General features: G+C 34.1%; 1 protein-coding gene across 1 annotated transcript; it reads left to right on the forward strand.

Annotated features, from left to right (window-relative positions):
• The first annotated feature begins 3,808 nt into the window (after positions 1-3,808).
• On the forward strand, positions 3,809-7,096 carry LOC120354558. Its single transcript, XM_039441902.1, has 3 exons — positions 3,809-4,286; positions 5,468-5,860; positions 7,001-7,096. Exons 1-3 carry the CDS (start codon positions 3,921-3,923, stop codon positions 7,094-7,096), a joined length of 855 nt encoding a protein of 284 aa, XP_039297836.1. The 5' UTR covers positions 3,809-3,920.
• The last annotated feature ends 6,981 nt before the right edge of the window (positions 7,097-14,077 follow it).

Here is a 14,077-nt window from a genome sequence, read left to right on the forward strand (position 1 = left end):
CAGATCAGCTATTTGAAATGAATTTTTCAAATCTGAAAAGGCAAATACAATTTGATATACTGAGTGAATGCATATTACTACATCTAATGCCTTATAATAATGGTTTGCTTTCCGCCCAACAGTTAAGAAAAATTTCAAATTTAATTTATTCATTTAATGAGAATTCATTGAAACTTGTGCAATCAAAATAACCAGTCATTTTTTCGTCTTATCAGCTCGAACGATTAGACACACCTCCTGCAATTAACTTAATGGAAGGCATGCTACACTTTCCTTATCTAATGATAATATGTAGTGAAATCCAGCGCACGTGTGAAGGTTATAGAGAGAGAGAAATTGTGATATGTCTCTCTCTCTCTCACACAAGCAGCAGACTGGCTTGCACCCAACTCGGGCCCCCCTGGCACGTTGCCGCTTTTTCCTCTATTGCAAAAGCCATGTGAAAGAGAAATCAGTCGTGAGTTCCTTTTTAATCCGTCATTTGTATACTAGTGAAACCATTTGCCTCTCACCGCATAGCGATCTCTGCATTACGAATGGCGAGTAAAGGAGAGAAATCATCTCGTTCTCTCCTTTGATCGGTCGTACGCTACTGCCAGTTTAAGTGAATCCATCATCTTGTTCTTGCAGCTATACGTTACAGGTTGAGAAGGAAATATAGAATGAATTACAAAATACTCTCCGCTCCAGTTTATGTTATAAGATTTATCGAAAAGAACCCTTTTCTTTGAGATTCGTACAACATCGCCTAGCTTAAATTTTGGTTTTGAATTTTTCAATTTATATCGTCTATTGAATGCAGAATTCAATGACGATAAAACATGTGTACGATCTTTTTTCCCCACATCTTTAGGTTTCATTCTAATTGAACTGTGCACTGTAGCATTATAATTTTGAACCAAACTGTCTAGATTGGTTAACCAGTTTTTGGTTCCATGTTCAGTTAAATATCTATAAATTTTCGATTTCAGTGTTCTAATCAGCCGTTCAACTATAGATGCTTTTTTGTCACTAAAAACATGCTAATGTTTAATACTATATTTATCTAATAATGCTTTAACTTTTGAATTGAAGAATTCTGTTCCCTGATCTGTTTGAAACAGCTTATCGTCCTTATTTTTAGAAATAATTGGCTCGAGAGCGTTAAATACAGATTGGCTTGCCTTGTCTTTTAATGGTATACAATATGCAAATTTTGTAAAACAATTAATAACAACTAAGATATATTTATAACCCTTATTAAAACGTGATAAACTTATCATTTCAATAAGGTCTGCTTGAAGGAGATCTTTTTCACTTTTCAGTTCATACTTGCGAGTGGGATAGTTCACACGACATAGAAACATTATACAGCATTTATTTTTTGTCAATAGTTATAATAATTTTGCATTTATTCGTAACTTACAACTAATACATTTATTCCTTAAACCTCTACAAGTATTACAATTAATTTTCTCATTCAAAGCTTTTAGTATTTAATAGTTTTATTCTCTCCTCAATTAATGAGTTCATCATAATTTCTGTAAAAAAGTTAAAGTTATAGTTTGTACAACATTGCTGATTCGCCACACATTTTCATAATTTCAAATGTAAATCTTACACTATCAATGTTTTTATCTGTTAACCTATCATCAATGAAATAATACATTTGAATATTCAACCAACCTAATGAATTACAATAGCAAAATTCAGGAATTTCCTTTAATTCACATCTTCGATGTCTATCAACTATATTCTTATTTATAATATAACATACGCTTATATGTTCTGACTTCTGTTCTTCACTTTTACCAGGTTTTATAAATGTTAAATATTCCTCAAACGTTAGTCCTTCTTTTCCGAAATTATTCAATTCTAATATTGTTTTGTCAATAAGTTCGAAATAACAACATCTATATTTTTCATCGATTTTATTCGAAAAATAGTTCTTATCAAATGAAATTGAATCCATCTCCAATCTGAAATTAAACATAATATGCTATCAATCTTGTTCTAAGCCTGTCTCATCTGAAGAATCTCGTAAAAAATTCCAGATAAGTTTATTTAATTGTTCTTTTGTTAAATGAGCATTGTTTTCTATTATAACCTTCTTAATTCTATTGATAGAGTGTGTAAGGATTGCACACACACACCTCCATGAGCCTGGGATATCACCATTCCCCCAGAATTTATCATATGATGTACCATATAAATCACAAACAAGAATATGATTATAGTTATCACTATGCCAAACTCCTAATTTTTCATAATCTCTCACAAAAGTTAAATATTGTAGATTTGTCCATCCTTTTTCTGCTAACTGGTCCAATAATTGGTGATGCGTCTCCAATAGTTCAGTTAGTTCATAACGATAACTTTGTATTCTTGCCATTTTTTCTAAAGAAACAGAATCATATTTAGCCACAAATAAGAAAACGAGCAAACATAACTTGTAAGCTTCTCCCATACCCTGTTAAAGAGATACAACCCTTGTCTCCTATCTCAGTGCTATCAGCCAAGAAGCATAAGCTATAACTGGATGAAATTTATCTAAAACGTAGGAAAACTGAGTTTTTTTTTTGAAACCACACAGTCATTTAGGGCACAGCATAAGCAGATAGAAGAATTTGAGGAAGAAATAGAAAATTTGAGAGAGAGGAACTTCAGCCATATTTCCATTCACATTGGCGAAATTTTGATCTAAGTGGAGTGTACAATGTGACTGCATTTACTGTAAATAATAAAGGAAAATTTGCATATGTAGGTGTTTTAGGAGAAATGGTATGACAAGCTATAATGGTCATACATTTCCTAGAATAGAATCACTTAAGTTTCTCTCAGATGTATGGAAAAACTTGGAAGACACTCCCTTCACACAAAAAGAAGTGGAGCAGTATAATAACATCACAATGCTGGAAATTAAAGGGAAAGTAAAAGTAGGACAGTGTAAAAGAAAATTATTGTGACATTGACTGTTGACATTTACCTCTCACCCCTTCTCCTGATTCCTCTCTCATTTTTTCTTTCCTGCTAAACAAGTGGAGGAGAACAAAGCACAATTTTTGTCCTCGGAGAAGAGGAAAATTGTGCTCGGAGGAGAACAATTGTGCTCCGAGGAGAGGTTTTGTCCTCAGAGGAGAGGAGGAGGAGAAAAATTTAAGTAAAAATGAACTTACATGTGTTGATTTGATGAAATGAAATAATCGGATATGCTTCTCTCAGCTCCTCGACTCGGTTCAGGTATTGTTCCAGCTTAGCTCCTCGCCTATGATTTTCTCGATGCAGGTAAGTTTCCCTCACGAGAGCACAACTGCTTATGAGTCCGAGTTGTGAGGTGAGAAAATGCTGTGAAAAACAATGAAATATTTAATAACTGTAACCAAATATATATTATAAATCCGGAGGAGAGGAGGAGGAGAAAAATTTAAGTAAAAATGAACTTACATGTGTTGATTTGACGAAATGAAATAATCGGATATGCTTCTCTCAGCTCCTCGACTCGGTTCAGGTATTGTCTCAACTCAGCTAGCTCCTCGCCTATGATTTTCTCGATGCAGGTAAGTTTCCCTCACGAGAGCACAACTGCTTATGAGACCGAGTTGTGAGGTGAGAAAATGCTGTGAAAAACAATGAAATATTTAATAACTGTAACCAAATATATATTATAAAAATCAATTTAGTGTTATTTCACAAAAATATGAGAATGTAACAAATTTTACTTACAATCAAATGTTATCGTCAAGCTAAACCTCTGGGGAGTATTGGCAGTGTTCGCCAATTGTGACACGCCTCCTATGTGTTTCTATCTCACTCGTACAAGCCTGCAACAGACAGAGAAACGACTTGCTATATAATCACTTTTCTCAGAGGAAAATCATCATTCACGTTAGAGCTATACGCTTGAGTATTGTTTCTAAAAAATTGTCATTCGTAACGCGGAGATGGACTCATCAAGTGCTTCCTCATCCTCCACAACATTCTTATTACCAGACAGCCCGCCTCCGGAGAGGAAGCTGAACTACTGGGAGCAGCAGAAGAAGCAGCAGAAAAGCCTCAGCTCAGCTACCACCTCTGCTCCTACAGCTGTTGCCTCCACCTCTGGCGTCTCCTCAGATCCCTTGAAGAAACAAGGGATCTTTGTACGTGAGGAGGATTCCTCCATCATCATCCCAGACAGCAGCCCTCTCCCGCAAGCTACTTGGGCACCACGCCGAGCGGCCCTCACATCGGTACCCGCCCCCAAGCAGTCAGTGAAGCGGAGGTTGTTTGTCGACGACGACGAGCCCGACGTCCTCACTCAATCAAAGGTTAGCATACAAAAAATTATTATTATTGTAATGTGCACAAAATCTTTATAAAATGTGAATTTTTAAAACTAATTTCTAATGGATAAAATCTTTTGTGTGCATTACAAGTCATTACTGATTCTTATACTGTGAGCGAAGACTGAGCTTGACTTCTAATTGTGCTATCAAAACAATCCGAACACAGATAAATTCTCATGATGGTTGCATTGAAATTTGGATAAAAATTCAAAACATGTTTTAGTAATTTCGATAATAAATTCGAATATGTTGCATGAAACAATTCAATTATCTACCAATTTGAATTGAGTTCAAGTAATCGGAGAATTTCCGAGTTATTACTTATATATATATTACTTACTATATCAAATTACTGATTCGAATAATGCATAAACTGTTTATAATATTTCGTGTGAAACAAAAATTGTTAAAAATTTGCATGAGTAATGAAACGTGAAATTCGAATAATATTGTTATTATAAATCCAATCATATTATTCTGCAATAACTTTGATGACAAATTACTTATTACTTATATGAAAAATCCAATCATATGTTGATTGTAATGAACTGAAAAATTTTTTTCGATAATTGAGAGTTATGTCAGAGAATTTCCGAGTTATTACTCACAGTTTTGAGTAGTGAATCTGTTGAGCAAGATCTCTCTCTCTCTTGTATGATTTTAAACCTGAAACAAATAAGAGTCTAATGAAATATTTTTCAACAGATACGAGTGCGAATAATACATTGATATTTGAATTATGAAAAATCCAATCATATGCATAAACTGTATGTTTTCTGCAATAACTTTGATGACAAATTACTTATTACTTATATGAAAAATCCAATCATATGCATAAACTGTTTGTGTGAAACAAAAATTGTTAAAAATTTGCATGAGTAATGAAACGTGAAATTCGAATAATATTGTTATTATAAATCCAATCATATTATTCTGCAATAACTTTGATGACAAATTACTTATTACTTATATGAAAAATCCAATCATATGTTGATTGTAATGAACTGAAAAATTTTTTTCGATAATTGAGAGTTATGTCAGAGAATTTCCGAGTTATTACTCACAGTTTTGAGTAGTGAATCTGTTGAGCAAGATCTCTCTCTCTCTCTTGTATGATTTTAAACCTGAAACAAATAAAAGTCTAATGAAATATTTTTCAACAGATACGAGTGCAGCAACAGGAGTCGCAAGACAGCTCAATAATGTCTCTGTTACGGGAGACGGAGGAGGGGGAGGAGGAGGATGAATTGGACAGGGAGACAGACGACTTTATTCAAATTATAAATTCTAGATGTGAAAAACCCTGGACGCCTTTGCGGGAATTGGAGGAGGGGTTACCATACCCCATCGTGGACGTCCGGGAGGCATCCAACCAACATGGACGTCGCATCATCTTGAAACTATACACTCCCGGAATGAGGTCGACTGAGGTTTATCTTCCGGAACGGTTTTCCGAAATTGTATCCTCAAACGATATTGAGAAGTTCAAAAAGAACTGCACAAAATCTTGCCTTCTAGTCAAACATGTTAATGCTAGAAGGTCCGATATAAAGATTGTAAGTAAAAATTGTTAATAATCTTGGGGCCCATCTAGCATTAACATATATATATATATATATATATATATATATACAAAACATGTATCATATTTATAATTTACTTGTTATATGTATCAAATATCTATAATATCAATAACATTAAAAAAATAGTTTGTTATTCTATAAAACCGGAACGGTTTTCCGAAATTGTATCCTCAAACGATGTTGAGAAGTTCAAAAAGAACTGCACAAAATCTTGCCTTTTAGTCAAACATGTTAATGCTAGATGGTGCGACATAAAGATTGTAAGTAAAAATTGTTAATAATCTTGGAGCTTATCTAGCATTAACATATATATATATATATACAAAACATGTATCATATTTATAATTTACTTGTTATATGTATCCAATATCTATAATATCAATAACATTAAAAAAATAGTTTGTTATTCTATAAAACCGGAACGGTTTTCCGAATTGTATCCTCAAACGATGTTGAGAAGTTCAAAAAGAACTGCACAAAATCTTGCCTTTTAGTCAAACATGTTAATGCTAGATGGTCCGACATAAAGATTGTAAGTAAAAATTGTTAATAATCTTGGAGCTTATCTAGCATTAACATATATATATATATATATATATATATATATATATATATATATATATATATATATACAAAACATGTATCATATTTATAATTTACTTGTTATATGTATCCAATATCTATAATATCAATAACATTTAAAAAATAGTTTGTTATTCTATAAAACCGGAACGGTTTTCCGAAATTGTATCCTCAAACGATATTGAGAAGTTCAAAAAGAACTGCACAAAATTTTGCCTTTTAGTCAAACATGTTAATGCTAGATGGTCCGACATAAAGATTGTAAGTAAAAATTGTTAATAATCTTGGAGCTTATCTAGCATTAACATATATATATATATATACAAAACATGTATCATATTTATAATTTACTTGTTATATGTATCCAATATCTATAATATCAATAACATTAAAAAAATAGTTTGTTATTCTATAAAAATTTTTCTCAATTCTCACCTATCAGTTCACACACACACTAGTATACTTGTTGAGCACTCTCCACACTATGCAAGTTGCATTGATTGATAAGAAATTGAAAATGTGTTTTTATAGCTTGATGTATGGCAAGCTGACATCACTCGGTCGCTCACTGTGTCAAGGTCGGGCAACGCCTCACTTCACACGGCTGGCTTCCTTGTTGTGAAGTGAGGGCGTTGGCCCTTACACATCTGGTGAACGCCATGCGTTCATTCATTCACAACCTTCACAAGGTCTTGTTGTGAATGTTGAGTGTTGCCCCCACACACATCTGGCTGGATTAGCATTCCATTCATTCTTATCTGTATGACTTTCAATATTATTGTGTTTGACTTTTTCACATCAACTATTTGAAATGAATTTTGAAAATTCATTTCAAATAGATGATCTGAATAGGCGAATTCGATTTGAAAGTATTATTCCAAATTAATAGAAAATTCCATTTTTTCTTTTAGATTAAGTTAGTGTAATGATTAATTAATTAACTTTAGTTAATGTTCGAGCATTGAGTTGAAAGGTAATGAAAATATTGAATGTTGAGAACACTCTTTGTGCATGTTGATATTCTTAGCGTGTCAGAGGTGTGTCCGTTAAATCATTATGAAAACATTCTATTGGAGGAAGTTCTTTCCAATGTACTTTCTTTCCCCAACTTCTTTTCCATGTCTGTACTTTCTACCAAATTACGCACCAATACTTCCAAGGATTCAGACATAAACTTGTAGGAATCTAAAAATTTAATTTTGCCTACCGAAAGTGTCAAAAATCTCTCTGACGTATTTGCGATGCAGGAAATTTCTTTTTTACATTTACCGAGCGATTTCAGAATAAAATGCGAATCAAAACCGGAGAAATTATGAAAATAACATGATATGTACTCCGGAGTACGTGCTGTTAAATTGAGAAGTTCAGTAATTTGTTGATAGAGTGCATCACTGCATGCAATATTATATATAAGGTGTGTACTGCGCCAAATGTAAGCCATTATCAGTTTTACCTTTGAACAGGAATCATGTCCTATTCTTTGTGTTCTGATATTTTGGACAAGCCACAAACTCGCTCTATTGGTATCCAGTGTGATCTTGATTCTGATATTTTGGACAAAGCTCAAACTCAGTCGTCGGTACTTTACGATATTGAATCAACAAGTTTCTATTATGAACCAAGGAGAAGCAGTACACCAATCCAGAAGTCGGAAGAGGAGGGGGAAGAGGAGGTGGAGGAGCAGAAACGTGAGGAGGAACAGATACGTGAAGAGGAACAGAAAGGAGTGGACGACAAGCAGACACCTACGAAAATTGCTACAGTTGATCTTCACTGGTTTAAACAAACTTGTAATCAAATTATTGTGAAAGAACTTGCTATCGTTGACGAGTGCAATAATTATGCTGTATTCCATTTCAAATCACCATTTGCAAAGATGGAATTGAGCACAAAATTGCTCAACATTATAATTCTTTGTTGTTTAAAAATATGTATCAAACAAATAATTTCTTGTGCGAAAACAATCGAATGCAAAGTATGAAATTGGCACCGATGTATACGAATGCACAGAAAAGAAACTTTGCACGTTATGGATTATTCTACAACGGAAAGGAATAACAGTGTGTTTATTGCTTGCATGCATTGAGACTGCATAAAGCTCGTACATGTTGTCTGTCTACAATTAGATACGCCCCCCTCAGAGACAACTGTGTTACAGCTAAGTGCACATTCCTACCTTATCAATTTTATTGTTCATAACTTAATCGAGGTCATGCAGTGTTTTAGCTTTGCAAAATTCAAAAAATTAACTCGCCTCTGGATGAACTTTGGAAATGCTTGTATGACATTGCAGATAAAAAATGTAAAAGATCAACTTAGATCATTGACCTCTCTCTGTTAAAATATGTCAGACATCAATAGAGCTTGAGTATGTTCCCTCCAAGTGATATAGGTCTGAGGATATCTATAGCCATTTTTGGAATGCTTGTTCATACTAAATTTACTATAGATATTCTCGGAGAACACACTTACCAAAAAAGTAACGGCTGCGGTTTGTACCTTATCAAGAGATACGCCCCCCTCAGACACAACTGTTACAGCTAGGTGCACATTCCTACCTTATCAATTATAGTTCTTAGCAATCAAGGTCATGCAGTGTTTTAGCTTTGCAAAATTCAAAAAAATTAACTCGCCTCTTGATGTCAATTTCATTCAATGAATTTGATTCTATTGCAAAAAATATTAAATTTTCAACAGGATTCCAAGGCGATGATGTTGATCTAGCGTTAACAAAAACAGAAAATGTACATTTTCCAATTTTATCTGAGATTTTCGAACTGCTCGATATACTAGATACAGGTCATCTACATTATTGTAGTGCAAATGATTTCTCAACTATTGTTACAAATTCCGATGAACTTTGGAAATGCTTGTATGACATTGCAGATAAAAAATGTAAAAGATCAACTTAGATCATTGACCTCTCTCTGTTAAGACATCAATAGAGCTGATACCCCAAGTGATATAGGTCTGAGCATATCTATAGCCATTTTTGGAATGCTTGTTCATACTAAATTTACTATAGATATTCTCGGAGAAACACTTAAAAAATAACGCCTGCGGTTTGTACAGCACATAGAAAATTTCAATATAAATTTGTGAAATTTTTCTTAACTGTCGGGTGGAAAGCAAACCAATTGTATTAATTTGCAATCACTTTATAATTTTACAGTATAAAGATGTAACAGATTCACTCAGTATAAATATGGATTCACTTTAATTTGACAGTAGAGAATTTTTCCATCAAAGGGAAATTATTTTTTCCCTTGCTGAGAAAGGGAAATTATTAAATTGCGCAAAAAAACCGGTCTATCCCCACAATTCATAGCTACTGTGTGTGTGTGTTGGAACAAGGTATAATAAGGGGAGACAATCAAGTATACACAGCACATTAAGGGGAGGTGTGTACACTACGGGGAGACCCCATATTGTCAATGCTCAATTTCATTGAAAATCACTTCTACATGCTTGAAACCATGTAAAAACGTATTTAAAAAAAATCTCCCCATTTTGTCAGTACTCTACCTAATTGGGATACACTCCAGTTCCCAAAATTGCCACCACGTTGTGCTACGATCGCTAATACACACTCACACAAAACTCATTTACGAATTGAGCATACAATGCGGGGTACTCGCATATCCCTGCAAATCCTCATCGTCTCCTCCACTGTTCGAAGCAACTGGTTTTGTTATGGTATTTGCCATGAATTCATGATTCAGCAGCTCATTCTCTGTTTCGTTCAGACTCATAGATTCACAGCTTAGCAAATTCATAGTTCATTTTCCTGTTTAGTCCACTTGAGACATGCTTGCAGAATGTATTGTAGTACTGATTCTCTATTTATTTGTTACAAGTAGTCTGTGAATGATTCTTCACGAAAAAATTCCCTCCGATAACCCCACAGTCTTAAAAATACCTTTTATTCTTCATATAACTCAAAAACCATTCATAGTGAAAAAATCCAGGAACTTTTTCAAGAGCACAAAATGCTCTTCAATTCAACGCCGAATCAGGTTCATCACAATCATTGGTGACTGAGACATGATTCTTGAAAACACAATTTCCCAAGAATTTCCCGCATTGAATTTGGGCTATTGCTGGTGATGGGGATGAGAGGTTTGCTAAGATTCAAGAATAGCATGTCATTAAGTTTATATTCTTGAACAAGCTTCACTGAGAATTCACTTACTGATTTACAGAAAAGGGTGTCTCTAACATTGGTAACCTAACATTGAATCTCAAACCAGTATAGCCTATGATAAAATGAAATTTGTTTCTTTGTTTCTCTTCTTATTGCCATTTTCTCCTGTGTCTGCCAATATCCTTGCAAAAAATTTCTTGTAAACCTTATATTGAATATTTTACTTGTGTGTGGCATGCTCACTTCGTGTGAGAATACGTTGTTCCGGGGAAAAGATTAAGTAATCATACTCCGCTCAAAAAAATCGTAGTCACGAGTTGTCAGATAGGGAGGCTGACCGCGCAGGCTATTAGACCTACTCGAAGAATCAAGGCATTCCAGAATGATTTCTCATGGAGAAAATAGATAATTAGGAATCAGAGTTGAGTGAGCAGTGAGTCCTCCTAGTTCATATTATTAAATAATCCAATTTGGGTAGCTGAAAGTTTCTCAACAATGCAACATAAAATGGAGTACGGTATTCTATCACTATCAGAAAGCTCATGGTGTAGCAGTTCCAGAATCTCTATTTTTTCTAATAAGCACAAATAGCTAAAACGCAATGTTGACCAGGGGTTCCCAAAAAATGTTTCCACGGACCTCCTCACCTACCTGCAATAATGTCGAGGACTACCTCGAAATTAAGAGTTGGGAGGCACTGTGAAACGTGCACTCTCTTGAATCCCAGTACTAAGTAGTTTATATCCATAGGTGGAATGTTTATTCAAATGTAATTAATGTATTATTATAATGAGCCAAATTATTCGCTTAGAATTTTCAGTTTATGGATTGTATTTATCCTAGCTTCGATATTAATCTTGAACAGAAATCAAGAGAAAGAAAAAGCTAAGAAACTTGTCCTGTCAAGATGAAAAAAAATAAGATAGTAAATGTATCCAGGTTTTATTCAAATACTGTAGAAATGGTCAGTTATAGAATTGGTCGGAATACTGTAAGTTGAGTTGTATTATACATTGAATTCGAGAACAAGCACCTGTCAGGCAGTTTTGGTTTATTACTTTGGCATTCCAAAACCTCGATTCAATCGATCTTGGCCGGAATAGAGTCTGTTCCACAAGTAAAAGATTGGTTATTCGCAGCTTAACCGATGAGAGATTTGATATGATAGACTATCATTTCCAAATATCTCATCCGAGAATCCTTGAAAATGCATTATTTGTATGAACCAGGTAGAATCTAGTGCCACTTGTGGGTAGGCTGAAGAGAGCATACCGACGACACAGATTGAGATAAGTTGAGAAGAATGCTAATGCGTTATTCATATAACAGAGGCTGCAAATCAATGTAGGGCTGTTCAGAGTTTCATCAATTCCCGTGAACGCAAATCAGGTGAATTGGACCAGAGTTTTGCAACTGCAGATGAGATCAATATCAACAATATAATAATACATAATCAAATCAAATAAATCTTTATTCACATGATACACAAATGAAACAATGAAAAAAAACAATTATAATAAATAGAAAGGAAATTTCTCAATAATTATTTTTCAATAGTACAATCATTATGAAATTATCACAATGATAAACCATAAGAGACGTTCTTGTGTTGACTTAGTTCAGGACATCACTGATGGCTCTTCTGATGAGATGACTGAATTCTTAGCTACTCTTTAGAGGATTCCACTTCTTGAGAAGCATTTTGTATGGATTAATATGAATGGATAATTATTCAAATGAGTCGTCTCTTATGGTTTATTATTGTAATAATTTCATAATTGTAGTATTGGAAACTAGTTATTGAGGAATTTTTATTTTATTTATTACTAGCCGTCAGGCTCGCTTTGCTTGTCTAGCCAGGAGCCCCGACTGGTTCGTCCAAGAATGAGATCAGCGGGCTCGCTTCGCTCGCCTCCATTTTTCATTTGAGCATGCTTCATTCCATCTGAAAGTCAAAGTACTGAGAAAACGCAGAAATCGTTGATGAAATAATCTTTGATGAAATATCAAAGTCACCTCATCACTAAATTTTTAGACCCTAGCTAAACCTATGTACCAAATTTCAACATTTTCTGTCTATTGATGAAATAACTGAGAAAACGCTAAAATTTGCGGTCTTGGCTGTCGCGAGAGGAGATCTTCACATGAATAAAAAATTGGGAGATGGCTGGAAACGATCCTTATTCAATTGAGGCATCCTCAATAAGTCTAATTGACTGAGCGAAGTGAGGTCTAAGATTCAAGTCGACGATTTTGCATTTCTCTTTATGTTTAATATCGAGGCACCGAACTTCGCTCATTATTTATTCATTGATAAACAGAACACAATTATTTAGAATAATTGGGAAGGACTAACAGGCACAGCCAAAAACTGTTTCTTCCCCAAATTTTGATTTATACACTATAAATAGTCCAAAAAGTTGGTTATGTTCTATACACTTGAATTCAAGTCCAATTTTCAGTCCAAAGATTTGAAAACAGGAAAGTTCTAATTTTGATTGTTTACATACCAAATTGAATAACAAAATAACACTCACTAATCACTTAAAACTGTAAAATGATTAGCTTTGAAAATTATTACATACTCTAGTTCAGAATGATATACTATGTCATGTCAACAAATCAGATTATTTTGATCAAGTCGATTAAAATTTCTAGATAATATTTCTCGTGAGATAAGCTGATTGATTCAACAGCTGGACATAATTATGTCTCTCTCTCACACAAGCATCTTCTGTTATCCACAAACGACGAAATTATCATCTGTTTTTCCTAGGATGAATGATTATTATCCTTTTCATGACCTTCAGCGAGTTTTCGCAGGGATGAGACCTAGCGTAATCGAATTTCATAAAATCATAAACCTACTATGTTCTAAATTTCGTGAAAATCGTTAGAGCCGTTTTCGAGATCCGTTGGACATACATAACCATATAACCATATACAGAAATTGCTTGCTTAATATAATTGGATATAAATACCCATAGAAACAGTTTTGGCAAACTCCAACCTATTAAAATGTATTTGCGCTTTACAATGGCACAAGAAAGGCTCAATTCACTCCCGATACTGTCGATTGAAAATGAAATTGTAAAGAGACTGGACTTTGGAGAAAATTTAAAAACGTTTGTTTTTGCCAAATCAAGGAGAATACATTTTTGTGTTTAAGTGTTGAGTTTTAATGTTTAGTTCCTATTGAAAAGGCAAGACAATTTATATACATCCTAGAACGAAATATCACAGTGACAAAGACGCAAAACTGCTGACTGTATATGAATAATTGGGCTCAACCCAAATGGAATAGATTAATAATAACAAATTTTGAGTGATAATGTATTGAAGATATTGACTCCATTTGCGACAATTCATTCGTGTAAAACTGGGTTTACTGCATGAAAAGTAAATATAGATCAAGACTGGTTGTGACCAGGAACTTAGAGTAGGGTACCGTTATCAGTGCTGAC

This window comes from Nilaparvata lugens, chromosome X (genome assembly GCF_014356525.2).
Source record: "Nilaparvata lugens isolate BPH chromosome X, ASM1435652v1, whole genome shotgun sequence".
In the NCBI taxonomy this organism is placed as follows: domain Eukaryota; kingdom Metazoa; phylum Arthropoda; class Insecta; order Hemiptera; family Delphacidae; genus Nilaparvata; species Nilaparvata lugens.

Coding starts and splice junctions, on each gene's coding strand:
- LOC120354558 (XM_039441902.1), top strand. CDS start 3,921: ATGGACTCATCAAGTGCTTCCTCATCCTCCACAACATTCTTATTACCA. Junction 4,287..5,467: donor ACGTCCTCACTCAATCAAAG/GTTAGCATACAA, acceptor ATTTTTCAACAG/ATACGAGTGCAGCAACAGGA. Junction 5,861..7,000: donor GAAGGTCCGATATAAAGATT/GTAAGTAAAAAT, acceptor GTGTTTTTATAG/CTTGATGTATGGCAAGCTGA.